At 42.0% G+C, this 22,802-nt stretch overlaps 1 protein-coding gene across 1 annotated transcript; it reads left to right on the top strand.

The window, feature by feature from the left end:
* Window positions 1-605: 605 nt before the first annotated feature.
* LOC124136001 (glycogenin-1-like) lies at window positions 606-17,577 on the top strand. Its single transcript, XM_046501737.2, has 8 exons — window positions 606-742; window positions 1,710-1,856; window positions 2,419-2,572; window positions 3,480-3,642; window positions 4,942-5,050; window positions 6,850-7,033; window positions 16,070-16,127; window positions 17,386-17,577. The coding sequence occupies exons 1-8, from the start codon at window positions 660-662 to the stop codon at window positions 17,547-17,549; spliced, it is 1,062 nt and encodes a 353-aa protein (XP_046357693.2). The 5' UTR covers window positions 606-659; the 3' UTR covers window positions 17,550-17,577.
* The last annotated feature ends 5,225 nt before the right edge of the window (window positions 17,578-22,802 follow it).

Raw genomic sequence — 22,802 nt, 5'->3', positions numbered from 1 at the left:
AATGTATCGGTTAACAGTAGGGAAATATATCAGTTAACAGTGTGGACAATACATCAGCTACCGCTGGGGGCAATATATCAGTTACCGGTAGGGACAACGTATCAGTTAAGAGTATTGGCTATATATCAGTTAACAGTGAGGGCAATATTTCAGTTACCTATAAGGACATCAGTTAACAGTGTGGGCTATATATCAGTTAACATTGAGGGCAATATATCAGTTAACAATGAGGGCAATATATCACTTAACAGTAGGGCAATATATCACTTAACAGTGTGGACAATATATCAGTTACCGATGGGGACAATATATCAGTTAACAGTGTGGACAACACATCAGTTACCGGTGGGTGCAATATATCAGTTGACAGTAGGGCAATATATCAGTTAACAGTAGGGCAATATGTCAGTGAACATTTTGGGGCAATATATCAGAGAACAGTGTATATATCAGGTATACTAGTATATAACTCATGGTGTCATTTGTATGTGAACCGCTTGACGATAAGTCACCAGATATGTGTTCGTATAACCCATGCCCCAGCTAACGTTTGCCCAATACGATCAGTATGTATATTTACACATCTTGAACATGGTTCTTGTCTTCAGAACGTATCGCACAAACGCTTGACATTATTTTCTTCAGTCTTGAGTTCCAGGATGAACAAGCCAAAGTACCGACAGTTATTCTTTATTTCCTGTATTCTGGTTGTAGATCAAATTTGCTGTCTGAAACCTAGGAGGTAGGTTGAATTAAATTTGGTGCTTTAGTGTCTTCGGGAAGACTGTGTCGCTGTAGGCTTGCCAAGGACTGTCTCTCAAGTGATCTACTATATTAGAGAATGCTCCAATATTGTTTTCATGGGTATTCTGTAACTTTGTTTGTACCGGCATATGTTATTCCTGACCGTACTCAACACTTGAATGTCCCAGCTCCAATTAGGGCCCCCATATGTATTGGGAATTTAATTTAAATATTACTTTATCGAGCAGGCCCGTGAAGATCTGGGATAGAATAGGTCTTCAGCAACCCATGCTTGCCGTAAAATGTGACTATGCTTGTCGTAAGAGGCGACTAACATCATCGGGTGGTCAGGCTCGCTGACTTGGTTGATGCATGTCATCGTATCCCAATTGCGTGGATCCATGCTCATGATGTCAATCACTGGATTGTCTGGTCCAGACTCAATTATAGATGGAATATTGTTGAGTGCGGCATTAAACAATAAACAAACAAACAAACTTTATTGTGTAATATGAATATCTATCGTTTACATAGTTATAATGCATTGCATTTATCGCAATTTAATATTGAAAAGCTTAACCTATTTCAAACGACGCGTAGATCCGTGAGGATCTGGGTTAGAACTAATCTTCAGCAACCCATGATTGTCGTAAGAGGCGACTAATCGGATCGGGTGGTCAGACTCGCTGGCTTGCTTGATGCATGTCATCATATCCCAGTTTCGTAGACCGATGCTTATGATGTCAATCAGTGGATTGTCTGGTCCAGTCTCAATTATTTACAGACCGACGTCATAAAGCTGGAATATTGCTGAGTGCGGCGTTGAACAACAAACTAACTTCAAACGACGTGGAATTTGAATTTTTTAAATACTCGAGTGCTGAATACGTCGGGTGCTATAGTTTTATTTCTCGTTACCGCGTCGTTATTGTATTCAGAGTTCTCATGGTAAACCTTTCCTCCAGCTGTACTTCAAAGAATGCCTACGTTACCATGGCAGTGGATGACGTCACAGCTATTGGTGCCATGGTACTTCAACAATCTTTAACCAATACACAGACCAATAACTGCATTGTTGCCATGGTTACAGACACAGTATCTTGGTTGATAAGGTGAAGTAGATGTCGTTGTATCCTTACAAAATAAATTTTTACTCTGTCTTTATTAACATGTTTGAGAGGTTCGTGACGTTTCAACAATATTGCAAACCTTGTTTTAAATGTTCATGCGTGTACTTGGAAATAACGAAATTGGATAGAACGAACAATCGGGCCACTGTTGGTCAAGTTCTCTAAAGAGGCGCCAATCAGCGATAATCCAACTTGTTTGCTAGCTCACTCGTTTATGAGTGAGTGAGTGAGTTGGGTTGAACGCCGCTTTTAACAGTATTCCAGTTATCAAACAGCGTGTCAGCTTAATGTGGGAGGAAAGCACGAGGTGATGCAGGTCTCAGACGTTTACCACTTCGGTGACACCCACGAGCATGGGTATGGCGTGACAAACCTAGAAACATAATCGGGGCGAACCGGGATTCGAACCCACAATCATAGGTTTCTGGCCTGCCCAAGGGACGTTACTCTGCACAGCCAATCACGGCGCCTTAGACGACTCGTTTATGAATTTATCAGTCATTCTATGGCGTATCACTTTAATAGTGTTATACTTCCTCAACAGAGAAATGTTGGACGTCCGTTTTGATAAAGTCGTTGATATAAAGCCAGTCAAAGTGAAGAAAGGCGACCAGCCTCCTTCGCCACTGTTCGGCAAACTCCGGGCCTGGTCGTTCAAAGAATACGACAAAATTGTCTACCTTCATTCTGACACTATTGTGAGTATTGAAATGTATTTGTAATGTCGTGTGTATTCCAATCAGAATGCAGTATTTTAAAATGTCATGGTAGAGTTATGTTTATTCCAATCAGAATAAACCCGAAGTTGGAATAAACAGAATTATACCATGACATATAAGAATTCTGCATTTTGATTGGAATAAACATAATTCTACCATGACATTTCAGAATCCCTCATTCTGATTGGAGGCTCGGTTTCCTAGTGGACGGCGGTGTGTGTCGTTGCTCATAATATCAATCACTGGATTGCCTGTTTCATATTTTATTATTTACATGCCGTCGTCATATAGCTGGGATATTGCTGAGTGCGGCGTTAAACAACAAACAACCAATGTAACAAATAACAATATACGTGTTTATGTGACAGAGGGTAACGATGGTTGTCGTTTGCATTTATAAGTATACTGCTCAGGATAAGCTAAGGGCCAACAGTCATCTTTAGTTACAGGCGTAGTCCTTAGCAAATGTTGAGTAGTATGTAATTTGAGTAGATAGATGTCTTGATATATGTTAATGCTTGGCTTGTTTCTTTGACTATCTATGGATTCCTCCAGACATTTGTTGCACTCCAATCATTGCTCGTGATAAAAGATAGTTATATGAGAAATATACTTCAAAATATAAACCATCTATATGTTAATTTTAGAACAAACTTACTATGCTTTCATACCAGATGTTGCTTTAGTGACCATCAAACAGTTGGCATATGGAGTTATTAATGCTCTTTATGTAAATTCGCTACTCTGATATGTGTGCAGACGGAGTTTTACGTTTATACCACCAAAGACAATAATAAAGTCAATTCCTAATCATATGATGCTTAATTCTATATATAATCCGCCTGTTTGTACCCACATACGTGCAGTGTACATGTTATTGTTCCAGGTGTTGAGAAACGTGGACGAGTTGTTTCAGCACCCAGAGTTATCGGCCGTGCCGGAAGCTACTTGGACTGACGTCTTCAACTCTGGCGTCATGGTGATCAAACCTTCCACTAAAACATTCAAGGCGCTTAAGAACATGGCCAAAGCAGAACAAAGTTACGATGGTAAATGTGCCATTGTTTTATTTAGGGTAGCAGTTTTACCCCTATGTCTATCAGTAATGTAAGGGTCACAGCAGACAATTGACGTGACAATTTCTGGAAAGTTTCGTTCTATGTCTGATCGAAATGTGGTCAAGGTTAGAAGGCCCTTTACCGTGTGCTTAAGTTAACGTGGGGAAGAATATGAAAACTGCAACGCACACATTATTCACTCTAAACTTGACATTTAATTGTAATAAGATCAGATTTTATAAATGAATTGTTTAGCATCATGAAGACATTAATTTGGGTTTCTTAACGTACACACGTGGTCTCATGGAAATAATCTACTGTCCATCTGTAGTTACCAGTGTGTCTCTTAAACTACAATGTGACACCATTTGAGCAATCAGACATTTTAATGACCATGTTTCTTTCAGCCCGCCTTGAAGGTATTATTTACCAACTAACTACGTCTTACTGCATGCGCTAGGTGGCACGTGAAAGGAATACAGATATTATAACTTTCTGTAGTCGATCATCCCCGAGTAATATTATCTTTTCTAATCGATCTGCCCAATGTTACTTTTAAATACGTTTGTAATTATTTCAAGACAAAGATGGAACGGGGGCCATTTATTTATCTATAGATCATGAGATAATATATGGAGAACACTAGCCAATACCTGAAGACCTGGAGGCTATGAGATAATATCTGGAGAACCACGAGATAATCCAGATACATGAGATCATATCTGGAGGTCACGAAAGAATACACGAATAATGTGAGGTAATATCGGGAAGCTGTGTGGTAATATCTGGAGGCCACGAGATAACACCTGGAGGCTATGATATATTACATGGAGGCTATAGGGTCATACCTGGAAGCTATGAGATAATACCTGGAGGCTATGAGATATTACATGGAGGCTATAGGGTCATACCTGGAAGCTATGAGATAATACCTGGAGGCTATGAGATATTACATGGAGGCTATAGGGTCATACCTGGAAGCTATGAGATAATACCTGGAGGCTAAAAGAAAATACCCGGAGTCTATAAGATTATATCTGGAGGCTATGAATGATACCTGGATACGATCAGATAATGCGTGGAGGCCATGAGATACTATCTGTAGGCTATGAGACTACCTAGAGGCTATGATTAGATAATACCTGGAAGCCTTGATTTTATACTTTCCCCATATCCGTTCCACGCTTCCGTCACACGTACACGAAGCATGATATGAGAAACATTTATTTACTATTTTGCCTAATATTAAATTTACATATGCACACAAATCCACACGTCCACTGTTGTCAGACACGGATCAAGGCACGCTGAATATGTACTTCTCGGAATGGCATCGTCTGTCCTGTATTTACAACGCTGCAGGCGACTCCCCAGAGACAGCTGTTGGAGCCTACCATAGGTAACGGCGCAGTGCAACGTCTACGACAACAGTTAATGTAACGATGTGTGGTTGAAAAGTTCTGTGCCTAACTACGAGGGGTGCATAGTGCACCCTTAACTGTGTGCATGTATTAAGTGCAATACCTTCCATGATTACGACCCGTGAAGATCCGGGATAGAATAGGTCTTCAGCAACCCATGCTTGCCGTAAAAGGCGACTATGCTTATCGTAAAAGGCGACTAACGGGATCGGGTGGTCAGGGTCGCTGACTTGGTTGATGCATGTCATCGATCCCAATTGCGTGGATCGATGTTCATGATGTCTGCTCGAGACTCGATTATTTGCAGACCGCCTTCATATAGCTGAGTGCGGCGTAAAACAACCAACCAACCAACAACCTTCCTTGCTTACAGGCTGCAGTGGAATCAAATCCACAACCAGGCAGCATATGTCTGCAGGCATCAAGTGACTAGGTATAGTTTCTTGATGACAATGGTCACAGTTGGTTACAGCACTGTCATCAAGTATCTCCAAATTAAAGAGGTAACTCCAACAGCTGTCCATGCCATCAACTTTAGTTGATGGTGGGAAGAGAACTCCTCGAAGATGATCCAACATCAGGAAGACCTTTAGCAGCCACCTCTAAGGAAAATGTTGATAAAATTCATGATATGGTTATGAGTGAGTGAGTTTGGTTTAACGCCACTTTTAGCAGTATTCCTGTTATATCACGGCTTGTCAGTTTGATGGGGGAAGGAAAAGCCTGAAGTGATGCAGGTGTTAGTCATTTACCACTTTGGTGAAACCCGTGAGTACACGTATGGTGCGGTCCTGCCTAGAATTATGATCCAGGCGATACGGGGTTTCGAACCCAGGATCATAGGTTTCCGGCGTGCCCAAGTGATATGGATAGGTGATCGACGACTCACCATACGTGAAATACAATACAGAAGGCATGTCCGATGAGAGAGTTTAGAAGATACTGGGGAATGAACTGGGAATGACACAGGTTTCAGGACGCTGGGTTCCGAAGCTTCTGACTCTTTGACTGATCACACACGCTTCAGCTTCATCATCTCCTAGCTGGCTTTGATGAGCCAATTGTAACAAGGGAAGAGTCTTGGGTTCTCCACTATCAGCCAGACTAAACACAACACAAAGCAGTGGAAACATCTGACGTCTCTCTTCCTCCGAAGAAGACGGCAAAGTCTGTTCAATAAGCAGGCAAGGTGATGGCTTCGGTTTTCTGTGATTCCAAAGGAATCCTACTGTTAGACTGTCCCCCGAAAGGTCAGACCATTTATGACCAATATTACTCTAATCTGCTGAGGCAACTGCGTGAGAATATCAAGGCTGCACGTCGTGGAAGGTGTGTTATTCCGTCAGTGTTGCAATGCGTGAGTCTGCTTCATGGAACATCCTCCGTATTCACCAGATTTGGCACCGTAAGAGTTCCTCATCTTCAAAAACTTGGGATCCAGGCACTCCAATATCGTTGGCAGAAGTGTGGGTCTCGGAGGGATTATGTTAAAACAATTAGCAGCCATCAACGCAGTCCATCATAGTTAGGCTCAGAACTTTTATGTCACATCTCGTACTTAATGCAACATTAGATTTATTTATTAAGTGATCGCCATATTTCAACACTTGTCTAATTTTCAGCTTTGTGTTCACGGTGTGTTTCTGGTTAATTTGATTCGATTTAACTTATCAAATATTTTGGCTACAAACTTATAGCATGAATTCTTATTTCTTATCATTCCAATATGGATATAAACATCAAATATTGTATTAAAATGTAATGTGGACTATGTTAGATTCGGCCACAGAGTGAAGATTGTACGCTTCAACACTGACATGAAGCCATGGCTGGTGTCCTTCAACCTGGAGGCAGAACAGACCGAGATGTACGCTGGGGAGCTAGGTCTTATCCCCGTACCCAGGCCCTTCTATGAGAGATGGTGGCAGGTGTTCATGACATCAATCAGGCCTCATCTTGACGTAAGTAACCACAGGCAAAGATGAGACTCAACCCTGGCTTCAGTCAGACCCACATTGACGTAAGTAACCGCAGACCGAGAAGAGACTCAACCCTGGCTTCAGTCAGACCCACCTTGACGTAAGTAACCACAGACCGAGATAAGACTCAACCCTGGCATCAATCAGACCAACCTTGACGTAAGTAACCACAGACCGAGATAAGACTCAACCCTGACATTAATCAGAAACACCTTGACGTAAGTAACCACAGACAAAGATGAGACTCAACCCTGGCTTCAAACAGACCCACCTTGACGTAAGTAACCACAGGCAAAGATGAGACTCAACCCTGGCTTCAGTCAGACCCCACCTTGACGTAAGTAACCACAGGCAAAGATAAGACTAAACCCTGGCTTTAATCAGACCCACCTTGACGTAAGTAACGACAAACAAAGATGAGACTCAACCCTGGCTTCAATCAGACCCCACCTTGACGTAAGTAACGACAAACAAAGATGAGACTCAACCCTGGCTTCAAACAGACCCACCTTGACGTAAGTAACCACGGACAAAGATGAGACTCAACCCTGGCTTCAATCAGACCCCACCTTGACGTAAGCAACCACAGATAAAGATGAGACTCAACCATGGCTTCAGTAAGACCCCACCTTGACGTAAGTAACCACAGACAAAGATGAGACTCAACCCTGGCTTCAATTAGACCCCATCTTGACGTAAGTAGCCGCAAGCAGAGATGAGACTCAACCGTGGCTTCAGTCAGACCCCACCTTGACGTAAGTAGCCACAGGCAAAGATGAGACTCAACCCCGTCTTCAATCAGACCCAACCTTGACGTAAGTAACCACAGACCGAGATAAGACTCAGCCCTTGCTTCAGTAAGACCCCACCTTGACGTCAGTAACCACAGACCGAGACGAGACTCAACCCTGGCTCCAGTCAGACCCCACCTTGACGTAAGTAACCACAGACCGAGACGAGACTCAACCCCAGCTTCAATCAGACCCAACCTTGACGTAAGTAACCACAGACCGAGATAAGACTCAACCCCAGCTTCAATCAGACCCACCTTGACGTACGTAACCACAGACCGAGACGAGACTCAACCTCGGCTTCAATCAGACCCATCTTTACGTAAGTAACCACGGACAAAGATGAGACTCAACCCTGGCTTCAATTAGACCCACCTTGACGTAAGTAACCACAGACCGAGATGAGACTCAACCCTGGCTTCAATCAGACCCCATCTTGACGTAAGTAACCACAGACAAAGATGAGACTCAACCCTGGCTCAAGTAAGACCCTACCTTGACGTAAGTAACCACAGACCGAGATAAGACTCAACCCTGGCTTCAATCAGACCCACCTTAACGTAAGTAACCACAGACCGAGACGAGACTCAACCCTGGCTTCAATCAGACCCCACCTTGACGTAAGTAACCACAGACAAAGATGAGACTCAACCCTGGCTTCAATAAGACCCCACCTTGACGTAAGTAACCACAGACCGAGACGAGACTCAACCCCAGCTTCAATCAGACCCACCTTGACGTAAGTAACCACAGACCGAGATAAGACTCAACCCTGGCATCAATCAGACCCAACCTTGACGTAAGTAACCACAGACCGAGATAAGACTCAACCCCAGCTTCAATCAGACCCACCTTGACGTACGTAACCACAGACCGAGATCAGACTCAACCTCGGCTTCAATCAGACCCACCTTTACGTAAGTAACCACGGACAAAGATGAGACTCAACCCTGGCTTCAATTAGACCCACCTTGACGTAAGTAACCACAGACCGAGATAAGATTCAACCCTGGCTTCAATCAGACCCCATCTTGACGTAAGTAACCACAGACAAAGATGAGACTCAACCCTGGCTCAAGTAAGACCCTACCTTGACGTAAGTAACCACAGACCGAGATAAGACTAAACCCTGGCTTCAATCAGACCCCATCTTGACGTAAGTAACCACAGACCGAGACGAGACTCAACCCTGGCTTCAATCAGACCCACCTTGACGTAAGTAACCACAGACCGAGATAAGACTCAACCCTGGCTTCAATCAGACCCACCTTAACGTAAGTAACCACAGACCGAGACGAGACTCAACCCTGGCTTCAATCAGACCCCACCTTGACGTAAGTAACCACAGACAAAGATGAGACTCAACCCTGGCTTCAATCAGACCCCACCTTGACGTAAGTAACCACAGACAAAGATGAGACTCAACCCTGGCTTCAATCAGACCAACCTTGACGTAAGTAACCACAGACCGAGATAAGACTAAACCCTGGCTTCAATCAGACCCACCTTGACGTAAGTAACCACAGACCGAGACGAGATTCAACCCCAGCTTCAATCAGACCCACCTTGACGTAAGTAACCACAGACCGAGAAAAGACTCAACCCTGGCTTCAATCAGACCCCATCTTGACGTAAGTAACCACAGACAAAGATGAGACTCAACCCTGGCTTCAATCAGACCCCACCTTGACGCAAGTAACCACAGACCGAGATCAGACTCAACCCTGGCTTCAGTCAGACCCCATCTTGACGTAAGTAACCACAGACCGAGACGAGACTCAACCCCGGCTTCAATCAGACCCACCTTGACGTAAGTAACCACAGACAAAGATGAGACTCAGCCCTGGCTTCAATCAGACCGACCTTGACGTAAGTAACCACAGACCGAGATAAGACTCAACCCTGGCTTCAATCAGACCCACCTTGACGTAAGTAACCACAGACCGAGATTAAACTCAACACTGGTTTCAGTGAGAGATGTTCTGCTCTGTTTTCACATTTTATCTGCACTATATATAGTATAGTCCCAAGTATGATAATGTCGCAGTTGTGAAATACATTTACAGAACAAGTTTTTGGTTCACAGAATACAAAAAGTTAATTAAGTATCCCCTAACAGACAATACGTCTGTACATATCGTATTTCTCCACACGTTGTCCTTAGAGTTTTTGTCCTTCTGTTTACGTTGGTGAAATTACACGGTAAAACTACCTCAGAGACGGGCAATGAGCGGCCTGGAATGTTCAGTGAATGACTATTTGTGAATGTAGTTTATGAGACTGTCCCCTTTATCCAGTGACAGCCCTAACGGTGTAAGTTACGTCGAGAACAAAACTGAATAAAAGGCTCGAAAAGTCAGTGAGGCGCGGAGGCTGGATAAGGGTTAAGCTAAAAAGTGAGATGAGGTGAAATTGGGTTTAACGTCGCGTCCAAGATTATTGCACTTGTATAGCGACGTGCATGTGCGTGTGTGTGTTTGTGTGGTTGCTTGAACTACTCCGGACTGATGCCGATTTATAGTGCTAGCCCACTGAGATACCATGCCGCAGTGTAACATGAATACCCCACTCAGACACAGTATACTGACTCAGAGCCGACCAGTCCTTGTTTTAGCCCCTTAATGCCGAGCGCCAGACAGGGTAACAACAAGTACCATCTTTTAACGTCTTTTGGTAGGACGCGGCCGGGGATCGAACCCCGGACCTTCCGCTCTCCGGGCGGACGCTCTACCACTAGGCCACGGAGGCGGTGCTAACGTATGTAATTTAGTTTGACATATATCATCAAACTTCGTAGATGAAAATGTATTGCTCGTGGGTTTCACCGAAGTGGTAAACGTCTGAGACCTGCCACACTTCGGGCTTTCCTCCCACATTGAGCTGACACGCCGCGATATAACTGGAATACTGTTAAAAGCGGCGTTAAACCCAACTCACTCACTCACTCATGAAGCACACAGGCCCGTAGGAGCGCATCTCAGACTCAGAGTGGAGTGGTGGTGTGTGTCTGGTGGTGTGTGTCTGGTGGTGTGTGTATGGTGGTGTGTCTGGTGGTGATGGTGGTGGGGGAGTAAGTAAGCCCGAAATACATAATCAAAACTGAAAAGCATATTATTAAATCTAAAGTATATTGATTCTAAATTAGGTCTTTCACCCAAACTCTCAATGTATGTAGATATTAATCGATGGGTTGAGGTTTGAGCGAATTATCCTTGTGGAATTTGTTGATGAAAACATCTGAGGGAAAATGCGACCCCTGTCTCTCCCCTGCTCCTACTGGCTTTACAAAGTGACGGTGATATATAACTAATGGTATATCACTCGGACTGATTAGTTATGGGGGTATACCAGTGGCCCAGCAGAGAAGGGTTACAATTACCCGAGCAGTGTTCATGGATAGTACACCATGTTATTCAACAGGCCACTTTTACCTTAAGACATGCATTAGTCTCTCGTGTCGATCACGGAAACAAAAATATCTTAAATCATAAGTCTAAAATACTTAGCAAGTCTAGATTTATTCAGTTTCTCAGTTTAACAAATTTCAGGATTAACTGATCATGGTTATGTTGTAATATCCAAATAATTATCTATGGGCGTGCTCTCTGAACATGGAGATATTCAGGTCAGTGATGCATGTTAAAGTATACAAGTTGAGATCGTCTTAGCGCTGAGATAGCTTTGTGTAAATGAGTATTCATACAACAAAGTAACATATTTAAATAATTTGTCATCTGGAACGGAGACACTGTTTAAAGCAATGTGACTGAACGGTTATGGCATAATTATTACATACACAATGATATGACTACTAACACTTCGTTTGTTTCGGAATAAGCATAATTTTTGTTTCTTAATGGTCCGCGGATAAGGAGTTATATTCGCCCATACAAATAAATGTGCATTGTCCTGAGCAGGAACAAATGGCTGGAAACGCCCTGCCTACATATTTTACACGGGACTAAAATGTGTGAGAATAAATTAAGTTTTAACGCGATCACGGCCTGCTTCTAAATATACATGTGTGTATATGATAGTGTGACTCCAGAAACAGCCCAAGGTCTGTCAGACCATTTGATTTTGTCCATTATGTGTTCATTACAACGGTTCTCTTGGTTCGAACTCGATTTTTGTATTTAATAATCAGATATAAACCATATTGACATGAACAATACACTTGTTGAAATACACATGTAATTGCTAGTTAAAATTTAGTATTTTATAATCGAATATGGACCATATTGACATGAACAATACACTTGTTGAAATACACATGTAATAGCTAGTTAAAATTTAGTATTTTATAATCGAATATGGACCATATTGACATGAACAATACACTTGTTGAAATACACATGTAATAGCTAGTTAAATTTCAGTATTTTATAATCGAATATGGACCATATTGACATGAACAATACACTTGTTGAAATACACATGTAATAGCTAGTTACATTTTAGTATTTTATAATCGAATATGGACCATATTGACATGAACAATACACTTGTTGAAATACACATGTAATAGCTAGTTACATTTTAGTATTTTATAATCGAATATGGACCATATTGACATGAACAATACACTTGTTGAAATACACATGTAATAGCTAGTTAAAATTTAGTATTTTATAATCGAATATGGACCATATTGACGTGAACAAAACACTTGTTGAAATACACATGTAATAGCTAGTTAAATTTCAGTATTTTATAATCGAATATGGACCATATTGACATGAACAATACACTTGTTGAAATACACATGTAATAGCTAGTTAAAATTTAGTATTTTATAATCGAATATGGACCATATTGACATGAACAATACACTTGTTGAAATACACATGTAATTGCTAGTTAAATTTTAGTATTTTATAATCGAATATTGACCATATTGACATGAACAATACACTTGTTGAAATACACATTTAATAGCTAGTTAAATTTTAGTATTTTATAATCGAATATTGACCATATTGACATGAACAATACACTTGTTGAAATACACATGTAATAGCTAGTTACATTTTAGTATTTTAAAATCGGATATGGACCATATTGACATGAACAATACACTTGTTGAAATACACATGTAATAGCTAGTTAAATTTCAGTATTTTATAATCGGATAGGGACCACATTGACATGAACAATACACTTGTTGAAATACACATGTAATAGCTTGTTAAATTTTCTTGTTGACCTCTACCCCCTAACCTACCCCAACTTCTAATTTTAATCCTGAGGAATTGATTAAAGACAGTGAGGGGACATATTTGGGTCGTGGCAGCTGTGGTAACAATTGCTATTGTTAACCTACTGTATACGTTATTCAGTAAACCAAACCGTCAGTAAATACGCACAGAAGAATATGAGTCAGCGAGAACTATTTCTCATGGTGAAAAGGTGTAGCCATGCAATAACAATATTCTCCCCACCCGTAATAACATAATAGTCCCTCTACATTTGAATAGTTATATATGTGGCCCTACTAGCTTACATTCAGCAGCACCCAATACACCTTTACCAGTTGCCGCATACAAAAGATTCCCAATCCAGATGTTTATACGTTATCGATTAATCGATCTTATCGTATCACTGCGTTTATGTGTACCGTTAAGTCTCAGTGAGATGCTAATGCCGCGGGTAGGTTTAGTTCCTCATGACCACCCACGTGTGATGGAGACAAAGGTTTGCTTCATCCGTGTTCATGGTCTCCAGTTTCAGGGACGTGGAATCCAGGAAGTAACCTCAACCTTTTTGTTGATGTCAGCCAATCACCGGCCAGTATTTGGTTGTCTGTCGTGATAATGGCATGTCGAGTGAATGACGTACATCATGGCCGACTTATAATCTATGTTTGACAGGCACCCGCATGACAAGTCAAGTGTTATAAGTTGGCGCGACCTTTTCCGCTACTATTGCTACCGTCTTATACAAAGTTTCAGACCGTGAAGTAGTCCTGCACCATGACTGTGGAATATATTTATTTTATGAAAACGTATACAAAAGCAAGTCTAGCCAGCTCTAGCTAGCTCTATTCCATATGAAATCAGCAGAGGGAATTTTTATTTTTTATTTTAACAGTCAAGAAGTGTATTGTATAATATAAGATTTCATAGACTAAATATTAGTCTAGCCGTGAAGATCCGAGGTAGAATAGGTCGCCAGCAACTCATGTTTGCCGTAAAAGGTGGCTATGCTTGTCATAAGAGGAGACTAACGGGATCGGGTGGTCAGGCTCGCTGACTTGGTTGATGCATGTCATAAATCTCAATTGCGTGGATCGATGTTCATGATGTCAGTCACTGGATTGTCTGGTCAAGTTCGATTATTTACTTACTACTGTCATATAGGTGGAATATTGCTGAGTGTTAAACAACAAACAAACAAACAAACCGTCTTATAACTGTGAGAGAGTGAGGTATGTCTAACGCCGCTTTGAACAGTATTCCAGTTATATGATGTGGGAGGAAAGCCCGAGGTGATGCAGGTGTTAACCACTTTAGTGAAACCCACGAGCACGGGTATGGCGCTGATATACCTGGAAACAATGGGGCGAACCGCAATTCGAACCCACGATCATAGGTTTCTGGCGTGTCCAAGGGACGCAACTCTGCAAAGCAATTTACGTCGTCTTAGACCACGTCTTGTAATTGTAACAATATTATAATAACAATACTGTTTTGTAGAATGTATGTGTTATTGTCATTATTGTTTTATAGTATTTACATTTTATTAGCTGGAAAAAAGTGTGCTATAAAGAGTATTTTAAAGATTGGTAATGAATAACACTTGACGTATTCTTTTATTCCCGGGCATTTTATTCCCACTGACCGCAGTCAACATGTCAACTGACAAGTACATGACATCATGCCAATGACGATGCGGGTCCGTTATGGACCCATACAATTAGCTACTCTTATAGTTTATGAATCAATTAAAAAAATGTAATGACAAATTGACTTGCTCTCCATTACTGCTACGATTTGTTCTTTCAAAACAGCAAGTATAAAGATCGGAGTTAAAAGATCTAAATGTAATTAAACTATGCCTCTACCCATTACCCAATCGGGGCCACGGGTTGCCCAGTCGTCTAAGGCGCCGCGATTTGCTGTGCAGAGTTACGTCCCCTGGACACGCCAGAAACTTATGATTGTGGGTTTGAATCCCGGTTCGCGCCGATTATGTTTCTAGGTTTGTCAGAACCATACCCGTGCTCGTGGGTTTCACCGAAGTGGTAAACGTCTGAGACCTGCATCACTTAGTGCTTTCCTCCCACATTAAGCTGACACGCCGTGATATAACTTGAATACTGTTAAAAGCGGCGTAAAACCCAACTCACTCACTCACTCACTACCCAATCTGCAAGCTTAACAATATACCCATGTTGTCGCTCATCAGTTACCCTCTATGAAACAATTATGATGACGTCATGCTTTTGTTTATGCAGTTCATTCTAAACCAGGAATTCACTAGCCTTTCTGAGACTGCATTTAGAACAAATAAAACGGACAAAACTATAGGTCATTATGCAAAATTATAGATAAATTATATATGAACCATAACATGATTTAAATTAGTGAGTGAGTGATTGAGTGAGTATGGTGAGTCGCCTTTAGCATTATCACAGCGGGGGACACCAGAAATGGGCTTCACACATGACTTAAGTTAGAGAAATCACTAGATTCTGTTGATTCCGAAAATAGAATGAACAGATTTTCACGATTTCTACTTCACGCATTGCTGATGTTAGACGGTAGAGTGTGTGAGTGAGTGAGTTTGATCTTACGCCGCTTTTTGCAATATTCCAGCAATATCACAGCGTGGGACACCAGAAATGGGCTCCTCGCATTGTACCCATGTCGGGATTCGAACCCGGGTCTTCGGCTTGACGAGCGAACGCGTTGACCACTAGGCTACCCGACCGCCCCGTTAGACGGTAGAAGAAATCATTTCCAGCTCCTTCCTGTTTGAGAAAATGCCTCGGTTATATTACTGACGAAGTAAAAACTTTTAAGTGTTGAAAAGAAATAATGCCATACAAGCACGCTTTAGTGCTTTCCGGATTGTTTGTCTTTGGCAACCCCCACCACCCCTGGTCCTGTCTGTGCAGACTAGAGTGTTATCATTATGATTGTCGGTGAGGTCTGCTTGAACAAGCACGTGATGTTTGTGAAACCATATCCGTTTATATTCAACATGCGCATGACATATTTTTCAGAATATTCTAAAGAAACACAACATGGCGATTGTTCAGGATGGGCCTCGGATATTTTTAGGTAAGTGTGTCCGACAAACCGGTTTGGGTCAAATACAAAAAAAAGGTGTTGTTGACTTTGTTTTGATTACGTGTCATCGAAGCCCGTCGGCGTGGATCCTGGCGTACAATATCGATCAGTTGATGGTCTGGTTCAGACTCAATTATTTACAGGCAGCCTACAGCTTGAATAGTGCTGCGTGTGGCGTCATACACCAAACAAACAAACAAACGAGCAAAATCATCAAAATCGTTTTGGTGTGCCAATCCGACCATAAGTACCGTAGTCAGGAAAGCCTGTTAACATAGTCGTGAAGATCCGGGGTAGAACAGGTCATCAGCAACCAATGTTTGTCGTAAGAGGCGACTAACGGGATCGGGTGGTCAGGCTCGCTGATTTGGTTGATGCATGTCATCGTATCCCAATTGCGTGGATCGATGTTCATGGTGTCAATCACTGGATTGTCTGTTCCAGACTCGATTATTTACAGACCGGCTTCATACAGCTGGAATATTGCTGAGTGCGGCGTTAAACAACAAACAACAACAAGCAACAGCAACTAGAAGACCCCTATTACTGCAGTCATGGTTCATGTTTTTAATCTTATTGATGGTCTTATGAATAAATCGTGCTTTGTAATCCCCGGCCGGGTCATACCAAAAGACGTTAAAAGATGGTACTTGTTGTTACCCTGTCTGGCTCTCGGCATAAAGTGGCTAAAACAAGGACTGGTCGGCTCGGAGTCAGTATACTGTGTCTGAGTGGGGTATTCATGTTAAACTGCTGCATGGTATCTCGATCAGTGGGCTAGCACTAAAAATTGGCATCACACACACACACACACACGCACGCACGCACGCACGCACGCACGCACGCACACACACACGTGCATGCACGTCGCTATATAAGGGCAATAATCTTGAACGCGACGTTAAACCCCATTTCACCTCACCTCGTGCTTTATAATTTAGTTTGGACAGTGTAAGGTTTGTCCTTCAGTGTTTTGTTCACTGCCTCAATCATATCCTTTAAACGTCTATTTATATTTATATTTTTAAGAATTGCATCATTTCGGTATTGTCTCCCACATGAAAATGACACCTCATGACATAATTGTAAATTTAAACTGTTTACATCAGTTTTGAATCAAACTCACACATCTCTTACAAGAGCTGATCCTTGTTTGTCTCGGATGCCTACACTTATTTTGATTGAATGGCTTTCTCAGTCCCGATCCGAAGTCTTTCATGTTCAGTTATGATGTCTTTTTTATTTGTAGGTGATCCCTACACGGGACTTCATGTTCAGGCGAACTTCTTCGTCCTGAACAACAGGTCGTACCCCAAGTTTCTCAATGTCAAGGGGAAGGCGACCAACAACCAGTACTGTACCCAGTTAGACGTTTTCCTCTTGGACCAAAGCGCTCTCGATGTCCGAGGATAGTCGCAATAAATTTGTATTTCGTTTCGTACACAAGGCTCAAATTCATGTATATAGTCAACATCTCAGGAGCGAAGCCGCGTAAAGGAACCTTCATCCGTTCGTTCGTTCGTTCGTTCGTTCACAGTTTCAAACACGTCCAATTCTTTGTATTACTTTAGTATAGAGAAAGTGGAGGTATGTCTGACCACACTGAGTAGTATTGCGATGTATATTCGTCAAGAAGAATCCTTATATCTTAACCCAAAATGAACAAAAGAAAACGTCGATTTTACTCCTAAAGAATCGAGAATAAATGTGCTTGTGGCCTCGTATCTCCTGAGCTCATTGGTGTTGAATGTACTGCTTCTCGTGTGTGCCCGTCCCCAGAACACAAGGTGAACTGTGGGGTGACCACAGGAAACATCCAGGACATAGTAATCTCAAGTAATCTGTGGATAAAGATATACACAAAGTGTGGTAACAAAAAGGGCGTATCAGTTTTTGAGCCGACATAACTAGGCAGCTGTTAAGCTTATATGTAACATCAGTGTTCATCTGTGTTTGTTGAGACATCTTTCACAGTTTGAAGTGGTTCAGTGATAAAATCAGACTTGCTGATAATTTGGCTTCGATTCTGAGGTACTTTACTCCTTCGCATTGAAACGGATAAAACAGTATAGAGCAATCATCGCATGTGAGTGAGTGAGTGAGTTGGGTTTTAACGCCGCTTTTAACACTATTCCAGTTAATCGAGGCGTGTCAGCTTAATGTGAGAGGAAAGCCCGAAGTGATTCAGGTCTCAGACGTTTACCACTTTGGTGAAACCCACGAGCACGGGTATGGTGCTGACAAACCTAGAAACATAATCGGGGCGAACCGGGATTCGAACCCACAATCATAGGTTTCTGGCGTGCCAAAGGGACGCAACTCTGCACAGCAAAACGCGGCGCCTTAGATGACTGGGCCACCCGTGCCTTATCACATGTTTTATCCTAGTGAGTCAATCACCAAAGCACATTGATGAAAGGCTTGCATGCTCTATACGGATGGTCTGCCCCATCGTATACCACAATTAAACGTTTGGTGAAGGAATTTCAGCGTGGTGGGATGACCTCGACTCTGGTCGACCCACAAAAGAAAACATCGATGCCGTCCATAACCTGTTAACATAGTCGTGGCATATAGTGAGTTAGTGAGTATGGTTTTACGCCGCTTTTAGAAATATTCCAGCAATATCACGGCGGCTGACACCAGAAATGGGCTTCACACATTGTACCCATGTCGGGAATCGAACCCGGGTCTACGGCGTGACGAGCGAACGCTTTAACCACTAGATTACCCGACTGCCCCCTATTCTTAAGATGATTTGGGTAATCCTTCAATTAATCAGAAGTGTTTGATAATTCACAGTTACAAACAAAATATACAACAGTCATGTTACTCAATTCTTGGTTATGGGTATTGTATTATAGCATCAAAAACGATTTTGACAATGATCATCTATTTTACATATATTTCCTACTCTATGTAAAAGTGGATAATCAGTCTCGAATATTTGCTGAAACACATTACCCGACTGCCCCCTATTCTTAAGATGATTTGGGTAATCCTTCAATTAATCAGAAGAGTTTGATAATTCACAGCTATAAACAAAATATACAACAGTCATGTTACTCAATTCTTGGCTTTGGGTATTGTATTATAGCAACGATTTTGACAATAATCATCTATTTTACATATATTTCCTACTCTATGTAAAAGTTGATAATCAGTCTCGAATATTTGCTGAAACACATTCTATAGATCATCATGAAAATTATTAGAATAGATCACTGAAAATCAGTTGTGGCACCAGGTGTTCGCGAAAAGAGTAAGCAGGCCCTGCTCTACAGGTAGCACCCGCCACTCAATTGTCAGTTCAAAGGCAATATCGAGTGGAAAGGGAGGCTTGAAAACTCCATGTCAAGGACATAGCATGAGACAGCATCGGATATCATGTTGAGAAGCCACGTGTCACATTTTGTAAATTCTCCTGAATGACATGCCTTCCATTATATAATATTCTAGATTGACAACCAAGCCTTTGATGGTGAAAATTTCATTGTAAAGTTTAGTCGAAACTTTTGAAGCAAATGGTTATTTCCCTAAAATATGAACAATACTAAAATGTCAAGTCTCAAAGAACCTGACCAACTGAGGAATGAAGACGCCACAAACTGGAGGTGATGGTAAGACGGGAAATTTACAATTGGGAAATCAAAATCATTTCTTTTGTCATACGACCGCCTCCGTGGTCTAGTGGTAGCGCGTCCGCCCAGAGGCCGCGTCATACCAAAAGACGTTAAAAGATGGTACTTGTTGCTACCCTATCCGGCGCTCGGCATTAAAGAGCTAAAACGAGGACTTGTCTCGGAGTCAGTATAATAATATATCGGCATCAGTCCGGACTAGTACAAGGAGTCACAGCCACAACCACAGTCACACGCACGCACGCACGCACGCACGCACGCACGCACGCACGCACGCACGCACGCACGCACGGACGCACGCACGCACGCACGCACGCACGCACGCGTGCGTGCATGCACATCGCAATGTAAGTGCAATAATCTTGGACGCGACGTTAAAACACATTTCACCTCACTTTTTGCCATCCACAGGCTGTCATCATTTTGATTTTCTGTGTGCTGATACAGATAAGATATTGAATATTTTGTCTATTGTAGCCAAACCAGGTGGATAGATGCGATGAAGACACTCTTTTATCTTGGCATTGCTGTAAAAAGAGGTCGTCTATATATCTCAAACTGAGGTTGCACTTTTTTGCAACGTGTCTTTTCTTTGATTTGAACCAAAGAAAACATCCGATCTGTTCGCAAAGAGAAACAGATCAGGGACGAGATGGGCACAGTAAGTACCCATGGGGATAGATACTAGCTGTCTAAATAATCAAAACCAGATTTGACAAAGATATTGCGAAGCATGTTTGAGCATGTAAAGATAACAATTTCTTATATTGCCTTTTTTAATATGTATGTCAGTGTAGAGCGCCTTACCTTGCATTACGCAGTGGATTCACGACGGGAGACCTAGAAGGGATTCAAGTGCCTACACTTGCAGTCAATATGTTGTTATTGTTTGTTTTCAAAATTGAGCATGTCAGGATGTCTAGGTCATGTTGTTTAAACTGTAATACTACACGAGAGTAAAAACGATGCTGATTTTACGACACGGATGTCGAGCAAGAGCGATGAAGACGGATCCAGACATGAATGATTGACAAGAGACTTAAATTTTCCAAACGTCAGCTTTACCGTTATGTCGCGCAATTTTCTAACAATTCCAGCCTTTGGTGTCTACATTTCACAGCTCCTTCTACGAGGATTTCAAAGAACGCCGACATACGACTCTTGCCCAAACGTTGTTCATCAAGGTCACAACATTCAAAACCCCAGCAAAGTTTTCCAAAGGTTTGACGGGAGACATGATCCCGTGTGTTTAAAGGCTAACAATTGCCTTTCCTTTGAATGTGTTTGTAACCGGTGCCAACGGTGGGGCAGGATACGCTCACTTTTTGGCAAACGCCTGGTATTATCTCTATTTGATAGTGATTCCTAAACACATGCTCATGGTATAGTTGGAATCGTGCAATGGATTTCTAATGATTAAGGAAATGTTTTCGTCCCTTGCATTTACAAATACGCGCGTATAAATTACATACTGCATACGTGCATGTTATAATCTCACCAATACGTTTATAATCTCACCAACGTTTCGAGGAGAAGCTATTTGTTTATTGAAAATCCTGTAAACGAAGCTAATAGTGTCGACACGTAAAGGCTGTCAGAATGGATCGGGTGGTCAGGCTTGGTGACTTGGTGACTTGGTTGATAGCGAGACTTTGTGGATTGTTGCTCACAATATCAATAACTGTGTTGTCTCGATGGGCACAGACTGTCTTGGCCCAGACTCGTTTATTTATAAGCCGCCATCATATAGCTAGAATACGACTTAGGGAAGAGTACAACTATCCCACATTTCAATACCACAGTAGAGTTGAGTTCCGACATGAGTACAATGTGTGAAGCCCATTTCTGGTGTCCCCCGCCGTGATATTGCTGGAATATTGCTAAAAGCGGCGTAAAACCACTCTCACTTACTCAGAGAGAGGGAGACATAAACGGTGGCAAATGGAACACCGTGAAATGTGTGCCAATAAGAAAGGGAAAGAAACATAGAGAAAGTCATTTTTCAACTATAAGAAATCGTCTTGTCATGTAAGTCATATGTCATAACTAATACATCTTGATCTCTCTCCATGCATTACAATACATAGAAGACTGGAACGGACATCGTCGCATTGTCGCGTTTGGTTAATTTTGACAATTTGTGCTTTTTAGAAAGCGCGACAACGCGACAATGTTCCTTCTAGTATTCCATACAAAACACGACCCAAGGTGGTTTATATATGTATATGATTCATAACGTTAAGTGTTGCTGTAAATGTACGAATCAACCAAGCATCAATCATTCCAAGACATGCTCGTTCACCAAAGGCTCAAAGCATGCTGGGATCAATCAACCACTTAGTCATGTCACAAAGTAAATATGCCATCGATCATTGATTTGTGAAACCCTACTTTTATTTTTATATTATTATGTACAGATTAAAATAAAACATGCATCAAAGATGGTTTGGGTGATCCTGGCAAAGTCAGGCTGGTAAGGCTCATCATCAGATCAGTGCCCTTGCCCCCTCTACACGCAGCCCAGACAGCGATTGGGAGTGAAGACTCCCCAACACTTCAGCCTCCTGCATTACCCAGTTTGCCAGAAGGGCTGTATTCCTGGTAGCAAACCCGGGTACCCTCCCAATGTCTGTCAACAGATTTGAGGTACCAAACCTAAGGCACCGAGAACAATGGGGAGTCGGACAACTTGGTACTTTGGATGGCCCCGTTCTTATATTACCAGCTCCTGGGCCCTGTTGTGGCAATTCAGTTTTAGAGTAAAGGAGTAAAGTCTTAGCGCTAAGATCGCTTTGAGGAACGGGGCCTTGGTTGTCACTGTTTCCTCAAGTGTATAAGTTGTAACAGGTAGAAATCAAGTTGAATTACTTTCTGGCCTGAGTAACGCACAAACCCTATTTTTTATTGGTCTCAGTAACACGTAAACCCTGTTTCCTATTGGTCTCAATAACGCCTACACTGTTTCCTATTGGTCTCAGTAACACGCAAACCCTGTTTCCTATTGGCCTTAGTAACTCACAAACCC

This window comes from Haliotis rufescens, unplaced genomic scaffold (genome assembly GCF_023055435.1).
Source record: "Haliotis rufescens isolate VD_foot unplaced genomic scaffold, xgHalRufe1.0.p SCAF_4, whole genome shotgun sequence".
Lineage (NCBI taxonomy): Eukaryota > Metazoa > Mollusca > Gastropoda > Lepetellida > Haliotidae > Haliotis > Haliotis rufescens.
Note: the sequence above shows the minus strand (reverse complement) of the source record. Positions and strands in the feature narration are given on the sequence as shown.

Excerpts from the sequence above, each read along its gene's own strand:
- LOC124136001 (XM_046501737.2), top strand. The coding sequence starts at position 660 with ATGAACAAGCCAAAGTACCGACAGTTATTCTTTATTTCCTGTATTCTG. Across the intron at positions 743-1,709 it reads TGCTGTCTGAAACCTAGGAG|CTGTACTTCAAAGAATGCCT; the intron begins GTAGGTTGAATT and ends CCTTTCCTCCAG. Across the intron at positions 5,051-6,849 it reads GCTGTTGGAGCCTACCATAG|ATTCGGCCACAGAGTGAAGA; the intron begins GTAACGGCGCAG and ends GGACTATGTTAG.